The following is a 20,924-nucleotide window of genomic DNA, read 5'->3' on the forward strand; positions in this document are numbered from 1 at the left end:
AAAATTCATTTTCGCGTTCTCGATTCAATAATTATTTTTTCCATTGTAATTATATGTGATTAAATACATTTAATCAAATGTGATTATATGTTTCTAATCACATATGATTTTATTTGGAAAAAACGAATATTTTCTATATAAATCATATGTGATTAAATACATACAATCACATATAATTATATGCACGATAACAAATATTGAACCAAGAACACGAAAACAAATCTTTATCCAAATTAATCATATGTGATTATATGAATCTAATCACATATAATCACATGTGATAATATGAATCTAATCACATATGATTTATGTGGACATAATTCATTTTTTATTTGTTGATTAAATATTTGTTCTCATGTATTTTATCATATGTGATTATATGTATAATTGTATGTGATCAAGTACATGAGCACAAGTATTGAATCAAGAAGGCAAAAATGAATCTTGTCCACCTCAAATCATATGTGATTATATACATATAATCACATGTGATTAAATACACAAAAGCAATTATTCAATCGAAACCAGAAGAATAAATATTGTCTACATAAATCATACCTTATTAAATACATATAATCACATGTGATTATATGTATCCAATCATATATGATTTATGCGGATGAGATTCATTGTCACATTCTTGATTCAGTAATTGTTCTTTGTCCATTGTAATCATATGTAATTAAGTACATATAATCATATGTGATTATATGTATCCAATCACATGTGATTTATATAGACAAAAAATAATGATGTTTATATTAATCATATGTGATTAGATACATATAATCACATATGATTATATACATGAGAAAAATTATTGAATCGAGAATACAAAGATAAATATTGTCCACATATATCATATGTGATTAAATGCATATAATCACATGTGATTAAGTACACGAGTACAACTATTGAATTGAGAAAGAAATAATGAATCTTGTTATAATCACATGTGATTATATGTATTTAATCACATATGATTTATGTGGACACTATTTATTTTTGTGTTTTTAATTCAATAGTTGGTCTCGTGTATTTAATCACATACAATTTATGTGAAAAAGATTTGTTTTCACGTTCTTGATTCAATAAATCATATGTGATTAAATATATATAACCACATGTAATTGTATACACGATAACAACTATTGAATCAAGAAAATTAATACAAATTTAAATTCACATTAATCGTATGTGATTAAATACTTATAATCACATGTGATTAAATATATGAGAAAAATTATTGAAACGAAAACTCAAAAATTAGTATTGTTCATATAAATCATATGTGATTGGATACATATAATCACATGTAATTATATGTATCTAATCACATATGATTAAAGTTGACAAAAAATAATTATTGAATCGAGAACGCAATAATGACATATGTGATTAAATATATCTAATCACATATGATTATACGTATCTAATCACATGAGTTACATGGATAAAAAAGAATATTTTCTTTATAAATCATATGTGATTAAATACAAATAATCACATGTGATTATATACAGATAAACGCAGGTGGCGGTGTCGTGGTGGTGTGTAGTGATGTTTAGTGGTGGTAGGTGGTAGGTGGTGATGGTAGTGAAAGGTGATGGGGGTAACATGCGGGGTGGTAATTATAGTGGGTGGCAGGTGGCGGTGACAAGCGGTGGTGATAGGTGGTGGAGACGGGTGAAGGTGATAGGTGGTGGTGGCGGGTGGGTGGGTGGCGGTTGGTTGTGAGGATGGTGATAGTGTATGATGGTTTTGGTGGGGGTGGTGGTGGCGGGTGGTTGTGATGGGTGGTGGTCGGTGGTTGTCGGTGTTTGGTGGTGATGGTTGATGGTGGTGGGGGTGGGGGTGGTGGTGGTCGGTGGTGATGGGTGGTGGTGGGGATGGTTGAGGTGGGTGGTGATGATGAGTGGTGAAGGCGGGTGGTGGTGATGGGTGGTGGGTGGTGGTTGGTGGTGATGAGTGGTGGGTGGTGGGTGGTGGTTGGTGGTAATGACAGGTGGTGGTCATAATGGTGGGTAATGAGTAGGTGGTAGTGATGGGTGGTGGAGGTGGGTGGGTAGTGGTTTTAGTAGATGATAAGTGGGGATGATGGGGCGAGTGGTGGTGGCGGGTGGTGGTGGTCGGTGGTGGTGGTCGGTGGTGGATGGTGGTGATGGGTGGTGGTGGCGAGTGGTGGTGATGGGTGGTAGGTGGTGGGTGGTGGTGATGATGGTGAGTGGTCGGTGAGGGTGGTGGTGGTCGATAATCGGTGGTGGTCGGTGATCGGTGGTGATGGGTGGTGGGTGGTGGTAGTGGCAGGTGGAGGTCATGGTGTTGGGTGGGTGGTGGAGGTGGATAGTTGTGGGTGGTGGGTGGTGGTGGCGGATGGTGGTGATGGTAACGGGGTGGGGTTGGTGGTCGCAAGTGATGGTGATGGGTGATGGTAGTGGATGATGGTCATGGTTGGTGATGACGGGTGGCGGTGACGGGTGGTGGTGGTGGATGGTATTGTTTGAGTAGTGAGTGGTGTTGGTTAGTGAGTTTTTTAATTTTTTTTTACTTATTTTATTTATTTATATTAATATTATTTGATGATTTTAATTTTAAAAAAAATTATGTTGTCAAAGTTTGTCCTCAAATGTTCTAACGATAATAAATGATCTCGATTGAACTCTCATCTTTCTCTCTCTCTCTCTTTCTCTCTCTCTCTCTCTCTCTCTCTTTCTATATATATATATATATATATATATATATATATATATATATATATATATATATATATATATATATATATATAAGTTTGTTCTCAAGTGTTCTATCTTGATGAAATTCATAAAGTATTTGTTTCCACCCATAGTAGAAATAATGATATTAAATCACACATACCAATGTGAATTAAATCAAGAGGTTCGATTTTTCTTTCAACCGTTTGGAAAGATGATCTACTAAGTTTGGCTTCAACAAATATGAGACATTTTTTATTTTAGTCAATACCAAATTTTGATATATAATTTAGTTTAACTAAACAACAAATAGAATGGTAATTAACATGTCCTAAACGGCTATTAAAAGCATCTGAAACTCAAACATATAAGCAGAAGTAGTAGTTGCTTTATTCATCTCATTTGTCTACATTACATTCATTTTGAACATGACATTGAATGTATATCCTTTTCCCACAAACATACTACTCCTGGACAAAAAAAAAAGCGTGTCCGACTCAAACACAAGCTTAAAAGTTAAAAACCAAACTTATTAAACAAACCGTCCGACACTATATTCTTATGATGTTCTAGAACATACAAAACATCCCTATGTTTCAACTCTTTCCTCGATGTCATTTTAAAAATAAAATCACCGCTACCTTTGATATTTGTGGTGGTTGCATTTCCCATGTAGAGCTTTTCACCATTATCAAAATCCTTAAAAATATTGAAATTGCTCTTGTCATGACACATATGACGGGTAGCCCCGGTGTCAATCCACCATCCTCTTGTATTTGCATCCAAGAGGTTTGCCTCCGATAACATAACCGTAAGATCCTTAATCATGACCACCAAATTAGAATTTGTTTACACTAACACGAACTGTTTACAAACAAACTTGATTTTAATAGTTTACAAAAAAACAAATACAAAAATTATTTACACAAAACAAATATAATACAATTAATAGAAATAAAGAAATCCGATTTAATAGAAACAGACTTGATTGTAATAGTTTACAAAACACAAGAATCTGTTTAAGATTGTTAGTGATCGATAATACATATGCAAAATAAATATTAGTAAAGAATCACGCTGATTGATAGAGGTTCGCGTTTAACACGATTCTCTTAAATAGATTCGTTGTCTGTTTCCAGGATATGCTGATTAAACCATTTGCTTGAAAAGTTGATCAGAAAATATATGCAAAGAGTATTCGATCAATGAGATGTGTTAGAATAAGAAGCAAAGATCTCTTAATATATTAATTTATCTTTGTAACTTTCCTCATTTTGAAACTTCATTTTGACATTAATAAACTAAGATGCACTTCTACTTTAAATAAAATTTTAAATTAAAAAAAAAAAGCAAAAAAAACATAAGTTGTTATAAATAAGCAAACCCAAACATCCTCTTAGCATCATTTGAAACCCCCCACAATAATTTGCTAAAACCTCATGCATTTGAAACCCTCAAACCTTTTCACATTCTTAATAATTAATCACACATAATCAATGGTAATGCATATGAGATAATAATTTGCTAAAACCTCATGCATTTGTATGGTACTAAAACATGTTTGAGTTTTTGGGTTTTAGACTTTAGTAAATGGGTAATCTGTTTGATACGTTGGATTTGAAGCTATCTTATTCGAATTACCCAAAACAAGAGATAAATTAATAATATATGTTCATGCATGTTTTGTACAAATCCCAATCAAAATACAATATATCATGATCATACAATTAAGTGTCTTTTATTCTATTTTTGGCTTTATAACAAAATTTGTTTATGTGGCGAAGAAAGAAAACTTGAAGATGAATATTTAGGTTGGATGTTTATATAAGATTTGTTTTAAATATATAATATAGATATAAATACACAAATGTATGTCAAATACAACCCATCACAAATTTAATGTTATAAACTACAATATAACTCAAAGTGGTTTTCCAAATATAATTTTTATACTATAATATAATATATTAGAAGAATACAATATAGTAGACGAATCTCACATGTGGTGCAGAAATTTAGTTGAATAGATAATATATTATAATTATATTTCATTTAAAATATGTTAGGGTCATTTGGTTATTACATTGTTGTATTAGGCACTATAATCTCATATATTTTGAATGACTCTTACAAAAATGATGTCTGTAATTTGAATATAACGTAATATCTTATGATGTTTATTGAATGATATTATCTTCGATTGAGCACTTTTTAATTGGAATCAACTTTATTATAGTTAAAAATTTTGGCTCCGTTTTTTCTTTTCATTAGTTCTAGAATATGATTTTTTTATATTAACTTAAAATATGTCACTATCTTAAAATAGATTGGGAATGAGATTTTTTATATTTACTTAAAATACGGCATCATTTTCTATTCAATAGTAAAACTAACAAAAGTCGTTAAATATGTATTTTTATGAAGTTCAACATAAATAGACGACCACATATGAGAATCCATATCTAATCAATCATCAACTAATTACATTAGATACTATTATGTACATAAAAATTACATTTAAAATTTTAAACTAATAGTAAAAAAATTTCATTATTTATTATGATAAAAAATCTGTAAATCAAAAAATATACATGTTATTTAATCGCATACAAGTTTTATGTATGGCTTATTCACAATACATTAAAACATATATAACCATATTAAACTACATAATTATCCCACTGCGCAACGTACGGACATTCACCTAGTAAATATATTAATTCGATTCTGGTTAATTATAGGTTAAAGTTTTATTGAAGTTAAGAAGTTATGTTCCTTTTACCCAAAAAAGGGTTGGTAACTTTTACATTATAATAACTTATGCGGAACAGTAGACAATGTAATTGTTCCATCATAGGACAGACTCCAGAGTCGACAACTTTCTATTGGAATACAAAAGGCTAATTCGTACACATTTATACATTCTCAATTTCTCATATTCAAACACCTCTTCACCCACCCCCACCAAAAAGACTTCTAAAATTTAACCCCATAAAAACCTATGACCACCATTTCCATAGAGAAACTACACTTTTCTCTTTATCAATCATCTCTCTCTATCTATCTACACTCACAGTCATATATCATTCATATTTGTGTGTATATATATAACTAGAGAGAAATCTAGAGAGAGAGAGAGAGAGAGAGAGAGACTTTAGAGATATAGAAATGGAAGTAGAGGAAATCAAGAGGAGCAATAGCATAAGCAACAGGGATGGTGGCTGCAATGGCGGCAGTGGTGGTGATGGGCACGAGCAACACACGTGCAACAGATCATTCGGAAAGAAGTGTAGCCATATAGCAAAGAAACAAAGGGCTAAATTCTATATAGTAAGGAGATGCATAGCCATGCTTGTATGTTGGCATGAGAAGGAAAAATAGCAAACTCCTCTCCCATCTTCCTTCCCCCAGGCAAAGATAATGCATATTTCTGTATCTTTAAACTTATACTAGTATTTTTTTTTTCCTTTTCATTAGAAATTATTTTGTCCCACCATGTTCTTTTACTATTCACAAATTGACCAAAAACTATACTCATTGATTTCTTATAAATTTCAGATCTGTTTAATGTATGTTCTTTTCTGGATTTTCTGCACTTTAACTGTTAGGTTTCATTATTTTTTTCTCTTTCGCACCCATATCCATCAAAAGACTCGAGCTTTAACCTAAAAATGTTAGATATCATTTAAGGTTGACGTGTAGATAATTTTCTTGGTGTCCTTGGTGATTTTATCGAGGAATTCTAACCCACATTAGTCTAATAATTAGGGTTTTCTACATACATTGATTTTTCTTTTTTTCTTTTCAAAATGATGAGCAAGAATTTGGAAGGAGGGAGTATTTTTTTTATTATTATTTTCTACCTTAATATCTTATATTTTTTGGATTATTCTTTAGTGTTGTCAAGAATCTCTTGGAATTTGTATGTGTCTTTTGTCTTACATTTTGTTATTATAATTAAATCTTGATTCTGATTTGTGAAGGGTAAGTAACTTGGGCAACACTAAAAAATAATCCAAAATATATAAGATATTAAGAAAACCTTTACTAGCATTTTAATCGGGAGTAGCTGTGATCTCTAAAGGAATTAATAGTTCATATTATTTCCTAGGAACCGAATAATAAAAGTCAGTCATGTTATTACAAAATTAATATTCTAAGATCCTTCATGGATTACATATATATAATTGGATGAAGTTTTTGGGTCAACTATTATAATTATAAACATATGCTTTAAAATTTCTATCTTTTTAGTTAACTTCTTAACTTTCTGAGAAGAAAGAATCTTACTTTTTTTAAAGAATTAATACACAATATGTTCTTTAGGTTCTGCTTTTTTAATTTTTATGATAGCATAGGTGTTATCTTGCTCTTTAAGGCTGTCGTAAATTTGATTTGAGTGTTGTGGTTCATTTTTTTCTCATTTTTTCAACTTTTATTTGATGATTTGGTTGATACTTCGTAATATTAGTATGTAGTTTCTTTCATACGAAAATTATTGAGATAGTAATACTTCTCATAAATTTTAATAGCTGATGAAGTTTTTAGCTATTAAGTGTATACATTTGACACATTTATATGTCTATTATTTTTTTTCTCTTTTTTCCTAGTTACAAAATATTGAATGCACATTAACTAGAGCTCAAGAGCTGGTAAAAACCCTAATATAACTCTTATAAAATAGGTTGTACTACCTGAATCGGAAATGTACATGTACTATGTTATATATATATATATATATATATATATATATATATATATATATATATATATATATATATATATATATATGTGTGTGTGTGTGTGTGTGTGTTTTAATTAAACTATATATAATCTCATATTCAAATTTGTAAGGAATTGTACGACCATCAAGGCCATTATATATGTTTATGGTATTATTTGCAAAAGCTTAAATGTGATGAGACTGTTTGTGTGAATATCTGCAAAAGATTAAATTAGAGGAGACAACTTCTATGGCCCTTAACATGACATCCATGTTTTTTGGCCGAAAAAAAAAAAAAAAAAAAAAAATGACAATGGACAGTGCAAAACTTATGTGTGTTCGTTCATGAGATGTGTGGGGGAAATGGGGAACTGTGATGGACCGAAAAGAACTAGTTTTTTATATTTTGTTTACTGTAGTTTAGATTGTTACTAAATTAGAAATGACATATATTAACGGTTTGTTTGTATACATCCATCATGTCTATGACATTATGTTTTCATTTATTGTATATATCTCGTTACATTCAAATGTAACTAATTATATCATGTATTCAAAGTATTTTTATTAAAATTGATCTTTTAAGAGGCAAATATTCCTCATGCATGCTATGAAGAGGAGATAGGAATGAAATTCCGTATTATTCTTCTACTATTATCCTGTAACGAATATAATAAGTGAGAAAAAGTTAAAACTGGAAATGTTATCCTGTAACCAATTTAAAATGTGATCCGAAAATATATATATATATATATATCAAACCTTTTGATAGGAAATATTCCATAAAAGAAAAAAAATAACTTAATACAATTAATAGACAATGTGATTCTCCAAGCAGACAAAATTATTTCAACATTTTCACCAAACATTTCAAGATGACATTGGGTGGGGCAGATTGAAAAGATTCTCATATATATATATATATATATATATATATATATATATATATATATATATATATATATATATATATATATATATATATATATATATAGAGAGAGAGAGAGAGAGAGAGAGAGAGAGAGAGGTTCATTTGAGACGGGTCTAATTTTGTAAGACTATGAGACCGCTTTTTTCTAGTGAAATATTCAAATATTCTAATTTTCGTAAAAATATAATATATATAATATTCTATTATACTAAAACAATTTTTTATCACATATTACATTGAAATATTTTAAAAGTATATAATGTTAGAATGTTATACATATTATATTTTTAAGAAAATTAGAATATTAGAATATTTCATTAGAAAAAATTGGTCTTATGGTCTCATAAAATTATGTTCATCTCAAATAAACATTTACCGATATATATATATATATATATATATATATATATATATATATATATATATATATTAGTAAATTCTAATATAAATATTAACATATGATTATTCATATATTTATTGTTGGATAATAACAAAAAAAATTGTATATATATAAATTTCATAACAAAATAATATATAAAAATAGTGGCTTTTACATTTAAGAATAGACAACCTGCTAACCTTAACCTTACCCATGATGAAATTCTATAAAGTCCTGATCAAGAAAAAAGAGTAATACATGAAATTGGTGCATCTCATGTTATTAACACATGCAAATTTAAGAAATAAACTTGAATTAGAAGGAAAAAGATAGGGTTATGGTGGTTGTGAGTGGAAATGAGGAACGAATTTAGGAGAAGGAAGTAGACAAGGAGTGTCAAATTAAAAAGTCATATCGTCTTTTTAGTTAATATGTCATTAATTTATTTATTTTACAGTTAATCATACAAAACACGATGAATACGACACCCAAGTTAATAACGTTTCAATTTTGTGTCAGATTTTGAACACGCACACAACCCGACACAACATCATATTTTTTATACTTAATACGAACACGAGTTTAAAATTCGATTTCGTTCTAATTTCATTGTGTTTGGTGTCATAAATTGCCACTACTAGAATAGGCAGTGGAACTTATAATTTATAAACTAGAGGTTGAGAAAGACCAGACCCGATGGTAAATGATAATATAGACAAAGGTTGCGATTTTTTTTGGCTACTTTTCTATTGGTGTGTGGCTGTGTTTCTTGTGGAGACAACAATGGAGACAAAGCCATAAAAGAGGACGTAGAGATGGGAAAGATAAAGCTAACCGGGAGTGAGTCGACGGAAAGAGGGATCGGGGGCTAGCCGGCTAGGTTTAGTATAACTTTTTTATTTTAAATTAAAATTGGTTTTTTATTAACTTTGATTAAAAATTTAATCAGAAGTAAAATCGTAACTTCATATCAAAGTTGTAACAAGAAACCGAAACTATGATTTTTTGCAAACGATATACATATACACAACCATAAACACCCTTCATGTAACTTTGTCTTAAATTTTATAAATGTTTGTTGCGATTTGCGAGCTCCAAAGCATCATAAATCAAGGTCTCACAAATGCATGCGTCTGTTGAACCCTAAACATGCCGAATAAATCCCTGTTAGCAGCATTCACCAAAAGCATTCCCAAAGTCCCCGCTTCCACTCTAGTAAACCCAGATCAACGAATCGCCAATCTCATCTCCAAATCCCTTCAAACTTGTCAAACTTCTCAGTTTCCTCCAGCTTCTCTCAACCCCAAAATCATAACCCTCGTCCTTTCAAACACACACCTTCCACCTCAATCTTGCTTCAGTTTCTTCAATTCCCTCCAACCCAACGGATTGAATCTTATCGAACCATACATATCACTTTCTTGTCGCCTTTACAAATCTAAAGATTTCGCACTAGCTAAAGATATCTTGAACCAATTAGCCATCAACAATCATATCCAACAACCTATTAAAAAAATCACGTCTTTCGTGAACGAGAATTGTAGTTATGGATTCAGTAAGGTTGTTCTCGGGAAGTTGTTTGATACTTTGTTCCGTGTTTACGCCGACAACGAGAGGTTTGAAGAGAGTTTGGAGGTTTTTGATTACATGAAAAGTAACGGTTTCAGTAAGATAGATGATAGGTCCTGTATGGTTTTTCTGCTTGCAGCGAATAGATGCAACAAGTTCGATTTATTGTCAGATTTCTTTAATAAAATGGTTGATTCGGGAATTGGGATAACCGTTTATTCTATGACAATGGCGATCTCTGCAATGTGTAAGCTTGGGAAGACTATCAAGGCAAGAGAATTGATGGAGGAAATGATTACGAAAGGGGTTAAACCTAATGCGAATACATATAACGCTTTGATCAATGCCCATTTAAAGAAATCAGAATTTAGGGAAGTAGAAACGACTCTTGATTCAATGAAAACGCAAGGAGTTTCTTTCTCCGTGGCAACTTATACCCTTTTAATAGAATTTTACACCATGTTGGGCGACATTCAGGAAGCAGAGAAGGTGTTTGATGAAATGCATGAGAAGGGTATAGTGGCTGATGTTTATGTTTACACTTCAATGATTAGTTGCAACTGTAAACTAGGGAAAATGAAAAGGGCTTTCAAGCTGTTTGATGAATTGACAGAGAGAGGCCTTGTTCCAAGTGTCCACACTTATGGGGTGTTGCTTAATGGTGTATGCAAAGCAGGGGAGATGAAAGCTGCTGAAGTTTTGTTGATTGAAATGCAAAATAAAGGTCTCGATGTGAATGATGTTATAATCAACACATTAATGGATGGCTACTGTAAAAAAGGAAATGTGAATGATGCAATTAAGTTGCAGAGTTTGATGGAGAAGAAAGGGTTCAAGCCTAGTGTCATTTCCTACAATATAATTGCTACAGGTTTATGTACAGTTAACAGATACGAAGAAGCAAAGACATTGTTGTTTACAATGGCAGAAACAGGAATCACTCCAAACATGCTAACTTACACCACATTGATTGATATTTTCTGTAAGCAAGGGAATTTCATAGAAGCTAGAAGGACGCTTAGAGAAATGGAGAGCAAAGGGGAGAAACCAAATGTTGTGACATACAATGCTTTTATTAATGGGTATTGCAAGAAAGGGTTGATGAAGGAAGCTTATAGGGTAAGAAGTGAAATGGAAGAGAAAGGTGTGATGCCTGATGTTTACACTTTCACTTGTTTAGTGCATGGAGAATGTTTGGCTGGGAGGGTGAATAATGCCATGAAGCTATTCGATGAAATGCCTGAGAGAGGTTTTACTCGAAATGTCATAAGTTATACAGCCATGATTGATGGGTTATCAAAGGAAGGAAGAACAGAAGAAGCTTTTAAGTTGTATGATCAAATGAAAAATGAGGGTATTTTGCCTGATGACACCATGTACTCTTCCCTAGTTGGGAGTCTTCACAGTGTTAAGGGTTAATAAGTATTTTTATGTATTCTTGTCAATATGAGTTATGAGTTAAACTCTTATTTTTTTTTTTTTGTATTCTTCTCAAGGACTAGTTTTTGTATTGTATTTTTAAAGGTACAAGTATTGTTAAGATCAAATAAATACTCCAATATCTACTCGTGAGTGAGTAACGTTGTGTTGCCACAGTTTTCCATTTGATTTATGCCATGAATTTCAACTACTACTTACACAGAAAAATCGCTTTAACGATTGTCTGTCTAATTGGCTATAGAAATTTGTCTGTTGTGGAAACTCTGTCATAAATAATAGGTGACAAATATTTGTCTCGTTGTAAATTTCAAACAAATTTATTGTAGGTCGTAATTATGACACTTTAACAAAAAAAACAAATTGTGACAGACATTATTTTACGGCTTATATTTGTAATTTTTGTGAAAGCTGACACAACTTCAGAATGGACAAATATGTAGCTCCTAAACTATTGATACTTTGACATTATATTTACGACAAACTCTTTTTCTACCACAAAAATAGCATATGTCATGTATTATCGTTTTTCTAGTGCTAATTTCAAGACAATAAAAACTAAGATGAACATGCTGGATACCGATACTTTTCTATAAATGATGTACTATATGTAACTTTTGTTACCGGTGTCATATTAAGTATATTTGGTATTTGGTACGAACTTATTTGGCTACCAACAAGTTTGGTTGGTAGAAATTGATAATGATATATATCAACTTCTCTCTATTTTTATATTATAAGATTTAAATGCCAACAAGGATATCGGGTAATTTTATCATTTAGTAAGCAATTATGTTAATTTATTAAATAATTTCTATTGAATTAATTTTCAATTTTTTAATTTAACATAGTAATAATTATTAACTAATGCTGCTAAATGACATATATTATATTTATGTCTGATAACGTGCCCCCTAGCACAGGCTAGAAGTTGCGCTCAGTCGCATTAGAGACGCCTTAAGGCAGGTCGTTAGGCCAAGCTACTTCCAGTGTAGCCGCCCCGATGAAGTCTCGCGTCCGTGGGCGTCCCTCTAGAGTTGGACGTCCGCGTGGAAGGCTCGGCCCTCAGCAGGCACCTTCCACTTCGCGACAAACTCAACGACTCCAAGCAACAAGGAGTATGCTCACAACATTACTACATGAACCAATCGTGCTTTCTTGTACCATCTTGTTTTCATCATCACATCACCCTTTCACCAACTTGGCCATTGGCTTGCCATTCCGTGTCAGCAGTCACATCAAATCATTATCTTTCATCTAAGGATGGAATTCATGATTTCATTCCATTCTTTGCTCAATCAACTTACTTGTAACTTGAAGTTATCACTCTTATGTTGTAACATAAGCTCATCCCTAATTACCAACTCCAACTAATTTTCTTAATCATGAGTACAAAGTTTCAATTATTGTCCTATTTAAGACTTTTACCAAAAGTCAACTATGTCCCTTTTTAGCTACTTGATTGTTAACAAATTAAATAGTTCAATTCACTTCATTCCTTGTTGTTTCTAACTCACTACCAATAGTGCTTAATGGTTATAAACTCAATTTCAAATGTAAATCAATTGTACACCATTAATTGTCATTTTATACTAATTGTTTGACTTTGACAAAAAAAAAGTCAAAGATGTCAAAAATTTCCCATTATCCATTAGTCATGCTTTAAAATCCTTCATGACAACTTATTTGACACAAGGTATGTGTCCGTTAAGTCCCTAACTCACTTGAATCTTTACCACATTTCACAAAACCCTTTCATGGTTCCATCGAGTTCGGGTATGTATCATGTGTTTATAATAGTACGACCATATACTATTATACCCACATCATACATAACCGACCTTAGCTTCACCACTTAGGAGGTTCTGATCCATCCATTGGTTTAGATCATCTAAACACTAGTCTTACTTCCATTACTCACTTTAGAAGCACTCAATGTAGCATTCTACAAGTTCATCTAACTTATCTAAAGCTTTATATCATCTAGCATGACAATTCCTTCCTGTCAATCACTTTTTGCATAAGATTCTACCTAACTCAATGCATAGCAATCTTATGACTCATTCATACATTCCATAACCAAAGCCTAAGTCTAGGAGTGGAATGATCTAATTCTAATTCGCTTAAACTATCGCTCTGATACCAAGCTGTAACACCCCAATTTTTTTAAACTTTAAAATGATACGGTTTTAAAATCTTTTCGAGTATTAACCCATATTTAACAAAATCGGTCCCACAAAAACATTTATAAACACTGGGTGTTACCATTAAACATCATACAAACCATAGCAAGCAAATGAGAATTACATCAATACGATAACTAAGGAACTTAAGAAGTTTCACTCCATTCTCTATCACTTGACTTGTAACTTCCATCTATCATCATCTCTCCTTAAGTATAACCTGAGATACATAGCATTAAAAAGAGATACGTAAGACAATAATGTCTCGTGAGCTATGTGGGTTTGTGACCCAAAACATTTATCACTTTTTCATCAAAAATATTTCATCCATGGAAACAAACTATACAAGGGCTATACAAGGGGTGTTTTATAATCCTGTATAGCTTAATCACCATTTTGGTTTCTATAAAACACAGTCATATAAAGGTTAAAGTCCATATCAAGGTCTTATTGTCATGCTCTGTTGATCATACATATAAGTTTGATTGAGAGGTAACGATTACACAATCTTACTCTTGCAAATTTTAGTTTTTTTATGGGACTTTGACCAACAATCCACAACATGTTTAAGCCACATCATTATGTCGTGCTTAGGTTTGCCCACTGTAGTGGTTAGAGCGTCCAAGTTGAAATATGTTCTGATGAACAATTTTGAAAATTTTGAAAAGAATAGTTTTTTTTTTTGACTAAAATCTAACAAAAAGTTAAATAAATATAGCAAACAAAACATATATACGATACAAAGGCTTAACATCAGACATTTGATTGAAAAACGATGATATTAGACAATTCAAAATTGATATTCCGAACACGAGTAGAAAGAGTATTTTGAAATAAGAAAAAGTTGTGCAAATGAAAAAACATAACTTCAGAATTTTAAAATCAAATACGAAATATGCAGAGAAAATGATTATTATTCAAAAACTTAAATAAATGGTTATTTTTTTAATAAACTCGTCTTTAGTGGGTTAGTTTATTTAATATCCTTTAGGCTAAGCGCCTAAGCCTTTAAACCATTAATTAACCAAGTAAGCCCAAACCCAATTATTTAACTACTTTAATTAGGTATTGACTTATAGCTACCTGTTTTATTTAATTATTTGTATAAACATTTTTATTTATTTTTTGGACTTGGTAAATAAATAAAACTTTTCTATCTAAATATTGTTTGGTTTACCAACAATAAAATATTAATTTAATAATTACTTATTATTTATTCTAGATCTTTTATGTTTTTAGCATATAACTTTATAGTCCCATACATAATCAATAGTACAACAATTTGTTTATTTCATATCCATTATTTCCAACACTTTCCTTAGCAATTGCAAAAATATATATGGTGGTTCATATACGATCTTATAAGCATTTACTCGGTCCAAAACCAATCGCAAAAGTTTTGGTTCCGTTTATCCCATCAGATTTGTATAATTATGTCGTTTCAGGTTTGAAAAGTTAATGGAATTTGAACTCTTTGGTCAAGCTTAAAAAATGATACAATCAATAAAATACAGATTTTAAAGCAATTCAATATCAGCCATTTACGACCAAAAATGCCATGCACTCTAATATCATATTCAATGACAGATAATGACATTAGGTCCCACCAAAGTCGATGATGTCCCATATGTTTTCGTCGTTTAGCTTAACATGAGTTCAAAGATTTATCTTCTATTATCATTATTATTTTGACCAACATCTAAAAAGTTATCGAAAATAATATGGAGAAACTGTCTATACTAAAATCACGACTAGAGATTTAGAGTTGACAGATTGATATTTTGTTAAGCTGAAGAATGTTGTGATTACCTTAATATCATGACATTCATGAACAGAAATCCTGTCATTCTAAAGTGACAATGATTAAGCACCTTGGATAACTTTATTTATTTTTTTTATACATGATTTACAAGTGACATTCGTTGTTCAGTAAACATCCATGAATGTACAATTAAGCATTGCATTCACCCATCAAAGTACAACCCAGAATGCAATCAAAAAAACATATTACAAACACCAACACATACACATTACATGCATTATACATTCGATCAAAAAGAAAGTACAATGTCTAGAATACCCTTTCACCTCAAAGAAACTTGTATTCATTAATCAACAACTTATTAAAGGCTTCCAAGTCCATATTCTAGAAAACCAAGCAGAGTCTCCAAGCTTCATATCAATGGAGGTTGTATTTCCCATGTCCTCAAAGGTCTTTTCACCACCATAGGGAACACTAACAGGTGATCGAGGAACACTTTCTGATTGTACAACTACAAGCTGATTAATCATTTCCAAAACTTCACTCATTTTAGGCCTTGATTTAGGGTCTCTTGACAAACATTTATTTGCAATCAATGACAACTTTAACGCAGATCTCAATGAGTATTTTCCATCGAGTCTACTATCAACTATTAGTGGAAAGTTTTTATCATCTAGAAAAGGTCTCACCCATTCTAGAAGCTTCTGCTCACCCGCGGGTCGGTTTCGATCCATGGGTCGCCTACCCGTTATCAGCTCATAAAGAAACACTCCATAACTCCATACATCATTCTTGGATGTGAGTCGACCCGTTTGGATGTACTCTGGAGCCGAATAACCCATCGTCCCTACCACCTAATCACATTTTATTTTTATAAAATTAGATACTTTATAATAGTTAATCTGTTTATTTATTTATTATTTATTTATTTACCGCTGTTGTGACGTGGGAATATCCTTCTTTAGGACCTAAACGAGCCATTCCAAAATCTGAAAGCTTAGCATTCCATTGATCGTCTACAAGGATATTTGAAGATTTGAAATCTCTGAATATAATCTTTAGAAACAAAAAGAGAGAGAGGGAGAAGAAAATCAGTGATCTTGTAAATTTTGTCAGTTTGTAGAGAAATTGAAGGTTTTTCAAGTGAAGGATACCTGGAAGTCCATTCCTTCATGTAGGTAAGCCAATCCACGAGCTGTGTCTTGAGCTATCTTTAATCTTGTTAACCATGAAAGGATTGTTCCGGATCTTGAAGATAAATGATATTCAACACATCTGTTAGGCATATATTCGTATACAAGAAGGCGTTGGATTCCTCTTTCATGATCTTCTGCACAGTATCCGACTAATTTAACAAGGTTTGGATGCTGAACTATCCCAAGGACATTCACCTCTGTCACCCACTCCTTGTGTCCCTGTTTCATCACAGTAGATTGATCAGGAAATCAGGAATGGCGTGAAGAACTCGATTAGATGAGAAGAATACGGATAAATTTACCTGGAATCCTCTTTTGCCAAGTTGCTTCACAGCCACATTGATCTCTTTTGTTGGATCTCGAGGATTCTTAATGGTGCCGGTGTAGACAGCACCGAACCCACCTTCTCCAAGCTTTGAGGTAATGGCGAAGTTCTTTGTGGCGGATTTGAGCTCGGAAAATTTAAACTCTCTGAGAATACTTGATCTTTTTGAGAAGCTAGGATACCTGATCTTTCTAAATTTTGTTCTTGGCTCGAGGGAAGTTTGGGAATTTGAATCCGATCCAGACGCAGTACGATCTGTAGATCCAGAACCGAAAGACCTGATCGTGCTTAAATTTGTTGGAGTTTCCGGTACTTCATCCTTGTCTGCGCAGTAAGATGACTGAAAGCACATCATTATGTCTCTCAAGGTTTTCTATCTCCGCTGTTAAAAGACGTAATCAAACTCGAAAATTTAGGGTTTTTGTATTTCATGAATTTTAACCAGACTTCTTCGTTTTTTAGTAACCGGAAATGATTCTGATATCAACATAGTTCTACAACAACTAATTGATGTTATGATGTATGATAAGCAAATTGTGATATGCAGTTTCACCCTTTCTATTGTGCATAACAACAGAATATAGTTAGCCAGTTAGGGCTTAACGTAATCCCTCATCGCATGAATTGAAAGTGTTAAACATATATTGAAGAACACGGATTCAACTAATTACAATATTAGGAATACAACAAAAGACGCCAACATCGAAGAACTCGGATTCAATTAACCACAAAATATGAAAGTGGAAGACCAGATAGTAGAATATGAAAGTCGAACAGAAGAAGTTACCTATTATCAGCTGAGGATGTAGAGATCAAATTGTAATTGTTGTACGAAAATGGAGAACTGAGATGCAAGAGAAGAACAAATAGTAAATGGAGGCGATGGAAGTTTTGATTTGACCAAAGAAATGAAGCATACAAAAAAGACCCCAACGACTAATAAAAGAGCTATAAATTTTGGATTTTTTTTTTTCAGTAAATTGGTATGTGTGGATAAAAAGACAAAAAGACAATTGGCATCATACTTTTATAAATCTTATAATCATATATAAATAAATAAAATCTTATTAAATTTTGTTAGTTAAAATATAGTTTTATTTTAGATTTTGGTTATAACTTATAATTTATTTTAGATTTTTGTATTAATATTATTAAATTTTAAAAATTAAAATATAATTTTATTTTATGTTATTGAAATATTATATTAATAATATGACTTTTCAATACATAATTAGTATTTACCTTTATCGATTAAAAGTGTGACATATATATATATATATATATATGACATTTTCACGGAAAAGATATCAAAAATAATACTTTATGTGACTTATGATTGACGTGGCATCTCAAAAGCAAGTTGATAACTTATAAGGTAGCTAATAAAAAATTACAGTAAAATTCGTTGATAATCTATCTGAAATATATAAAAAGGGCATTTAGAAAAATATGTTTTTTAAAACTAATTAAGGGTATATTTGATAAGTTTAAAAAAACTTCTTAAAAGCTAATATAAGTATCTTTTTAAAAAAGTAGTTTATAAATTGTTTTTTTGGTTTGTCAAACATGACAATTAAAAAATAAACCAACTCATCAGCTAATTGTGACACACCAAACATAGTTTATGTTTGGTGTATCAGCTAAAAAGCTAACTATTATTTAAAAAGTTACATGATAGCTGAGAAACTAGTTGTTATACTAAAAGATAGCTGATAAAAAAAATTATGTTTGGTAAACTAGCTGATAAGCTAGTTGAAATATATAAAATAACATAAAAATACAATTAGAACAATATGTTTATTATATATAACCTTAATTCTGGGGAGCCTTAGCTACAGTTCCTTTTTTGCGTTTCCTACCCTTACTTTCTTTACATTTCCTTTCTTCGACCTAAAGTTTTCTTTCCATTGTTCTTTTCAACGTCTATTACTTTAATACTTCCTGCTTTTGTCGTTGGGTATAGATATTCGTCCGTTCACTGTCTCCCTCACCCAATTAGACGTTGTCGTTCTTCTCGTCCAATATTAGTCTCCACCGACATTGACCGGCGTCTTCCTAATCTCAATTGACCATAAAAGAATCACAGACCCACCGCCTCTACATTGATTTCACTATTGATCGTTATCTTATCCACTTCTTCCATATTTTCCCCGATTTAGACACCATCTGTTTCCCCGATTTTCCATCATCCCTGCAAAGTCTTTGTCCCAAGGTTCTTATGAATTGATCGCAATTTACATGAGGAGTAACCGTAAATCGATTGATGCCTCACCTCCGATTAGAAGTAGTCCCGACATCAGACGAAGGGAATGACAAGCAACAATTGAAAAGAAGCCTTGCTTCCACTTCTCCTTCTATTATTCAGGAAATCCAAGTTAAGCTTCACAGTGCAGATCGGCGCAGATAGGTAAATGAGTCCATTACTTCTTTGTGTATTATTTCTATTTGTTTTGTTGTTTATATGATGAGTTTGACAATTCGATATGGGTTTATTGCAACTGGTTGGTTCTTTTGTACTAACAGTGGTTAAGGAATGAAGAATCAACATATGAATTGGACAGGTATTGCAATTTCATCCAACTTTATTTTTAGGTCGATTTTGCATACCATGTGTTAGATGAAACATTTAACATAATGAAACGTCCCAAAAATTTTGTTTGAAAACATTACTAAACCATGATATCGAATATCAAAAGATAAAAACCATGAATCGTGTATCTCAACATGTCATAATAAATTTATCAAATCAAAACTAGTGTCAAGATCATATCAAAATATCAGAGTCTAACTCCCAGGCTAAAACTGTAGTGTGTGTCATGTCATCATCCCGAGCCCTTCCCTTTGCTAGCTGAAGTACTTGAAACCAAAACTGAAACTGTAAGCACGAAGCTTAGTGGGCTCCCCAAAACTACCCCATACCATATAATAATATAATAAGCACATACTGGGCCTTGCCCACTGCATCGGACCTGAGTCCGGAACTAATTAAGGCCTTGCACACTACATCAGACCGAAGTCTGGAACTGATTATGGCTTTGCCTACTGCATCAGACCGAAGTCCGGAATTGACTAGGTCCTTGCCCACTACATCGGACCGAAGTCTAGAACTGCATCGGACCGAAGTCTGGAACTGACTAGGGCCTTGCCCACTGCATCGGACCGAAGTTCGGAACTGCATCGGACCGAAGTCCGAAACTGACTAAACATAACATAACATAATCATAGCATATAACATAAACACATATACTGCATCGGACCATAGTCCAGAACACATAACACATAACATGCATGTATCACAAAGACACCAAGCACACTGAACTACTGCATCGGACCGTAGTCTGGAACTACTGCTAACTAAACTGGTCGACATTGTGGTTGTAGACCCATTCCTACAGGAAAGGAAACTCACCTCACACTGCTGAAGTCCTGCTGACAAACCATAGCTGCTGGATGACAGATTCCCGATCTGTTAATATCAAAATAACACCCAATTAATAATTGGGTTCCAACACATATACCCATAAGTCCATGCTTGGGGGTAAAAGACTGCTCTACCAATAACTTGGCTTGATTCAAGCCCAAGGCCAAATCCAAAGGCCCCAAAGTCCAACCATGGCTTAAATCCCAACATATGGCCCAATTTTCCAGTCCAGTCGAACATGTCTCATTCTAAGGGCCCAATATCATACAACCATCTAGGCCCAAACT

General features: G+C 32.3%; 3 protein-coding genes across 3 annotated transcripts; 2 read left to right on the forward strand and 1 right to left on the reverse strand.

Moving 5' to 3' along the window:
• The first annotated feature begins 5,600 nt into the window (after positions 1-5,600).
• Positions 5,601-6,263, forward strand: LOC145090736 (small polypeptide DEVIL 16-like). Its single transcript, XM_079028833.1, has one exon. The coding sequence runs from the start codon at positions 5,880-5,882 to the stop codon at positions 6,090-6,092; it is 213 nt and encodes a 70-aa protein (XP_078884959.1). The 5' UTR covers positions 5,601-5,879; the 3' UTR covers positions 6,093-6,263.
• Positions 6,264-9,585: 3,322 nt separating this feature from the next.
• Positions 9,586-11,792, forward strand: LOC145088202 (Pentatricopeptide repeat (PPR-like) superfamily protein). Its single transcript, XM_079026448.1, has one exon. The coding sequence runs from the start codon at positions 9,894-9,896 to the stop codon at positions 11,730-11,732; it is 1,839 nt and encodes a 612-aa protein (XP_078882574.1). The 5' UTR covers positions 9,586-9,893; the 3' UTR covers positions 11,733-11,792.
• A 4,001-nt stretch (positions 11,793-15,793) lies between these two features.
• LOC145088203 (serine/threonine-protein kinase PCRK1-like) lies at positions 15,794-18,145 on the reverse strand. The gene is made up of 5 exons (XM_079026450.1): positions 18,004-18,145; positions 17,194-17,598; positions 16,850-17,110; positions 16,629-16,751; positions 15,794-16,549 (listed from the first exon to the last, which is right to left on the reverse strand). The coding sequence occupies exons 2-5, from the start codon at positions 17,569-17,571 to the stop codon at positions 16,046-16,048; spliced, it is 1,266 nt and encodes a 421-aa protein (XP_078882576.1). The 5' UTR covers positions 17,572-17,598; positions 18,004-18,145; the 3' UTR covers positions 15,794-16,045.
• Positions 18,146-20,924: the final 2,779 nt, after the last annotated feature.

This window comes from Lactuca serriola, chromosome 2 (genome assembly GCF_051521515.1).
Source record: "Lactuca serriola cultivar US96UC23 chromosome 2, Lser_US96UC23_V15, whole genome shotgun sequence".
Lineage (NCBI taxonomy): Eukaryota > Viridiplantae > Streptophyta > Magnoliopsida > Asterales > Asteraceae > Lactuca > Lactuca serriola.

What these genes read in the sequence shown, in the direction of transcription:
- LOC145090736 (XM_079028833.1), top strand. Translation starts at nt 5,880, where the DNA reads ATGGAAGTAGAGGAAATCAAGAGGAGCAATAGCATAAGCAACAGGGAT.
- LOC145088202 (XM_079026448.1), top strand. Translation starts at nt 9,894, where the DNA reads ATGCCGAATAAATCCCTGTTAGCAGCATTCACCAAAAGCATTCCCAAA.
- LOC145088203 (XM_079026450.1), bottom strand. Translation starts at nt 17,571, where the DNA reads ATGATGTGCTTTCAGTCATCTTACTGCGCAGACAAGGATGAAGTACCG. An exon ending in TTGGCAAAAGAGGATTCCAG is followed by an intron (nt 17,111 to 17,193) that starts GTAAATTTATCC and finishes GTGATGAAACAG; the next exon opens with GGACACAAGGAGTGGGTGAC. An exon ending in ATTCCCACGTCACAACAGCG is followed by an intron (nt 16,550 to 16,628) that starts GTAAATAAATAA and finishes AAATGTGATTAG; the next exon opens with GTGGTAGGGACGATGGGTTA.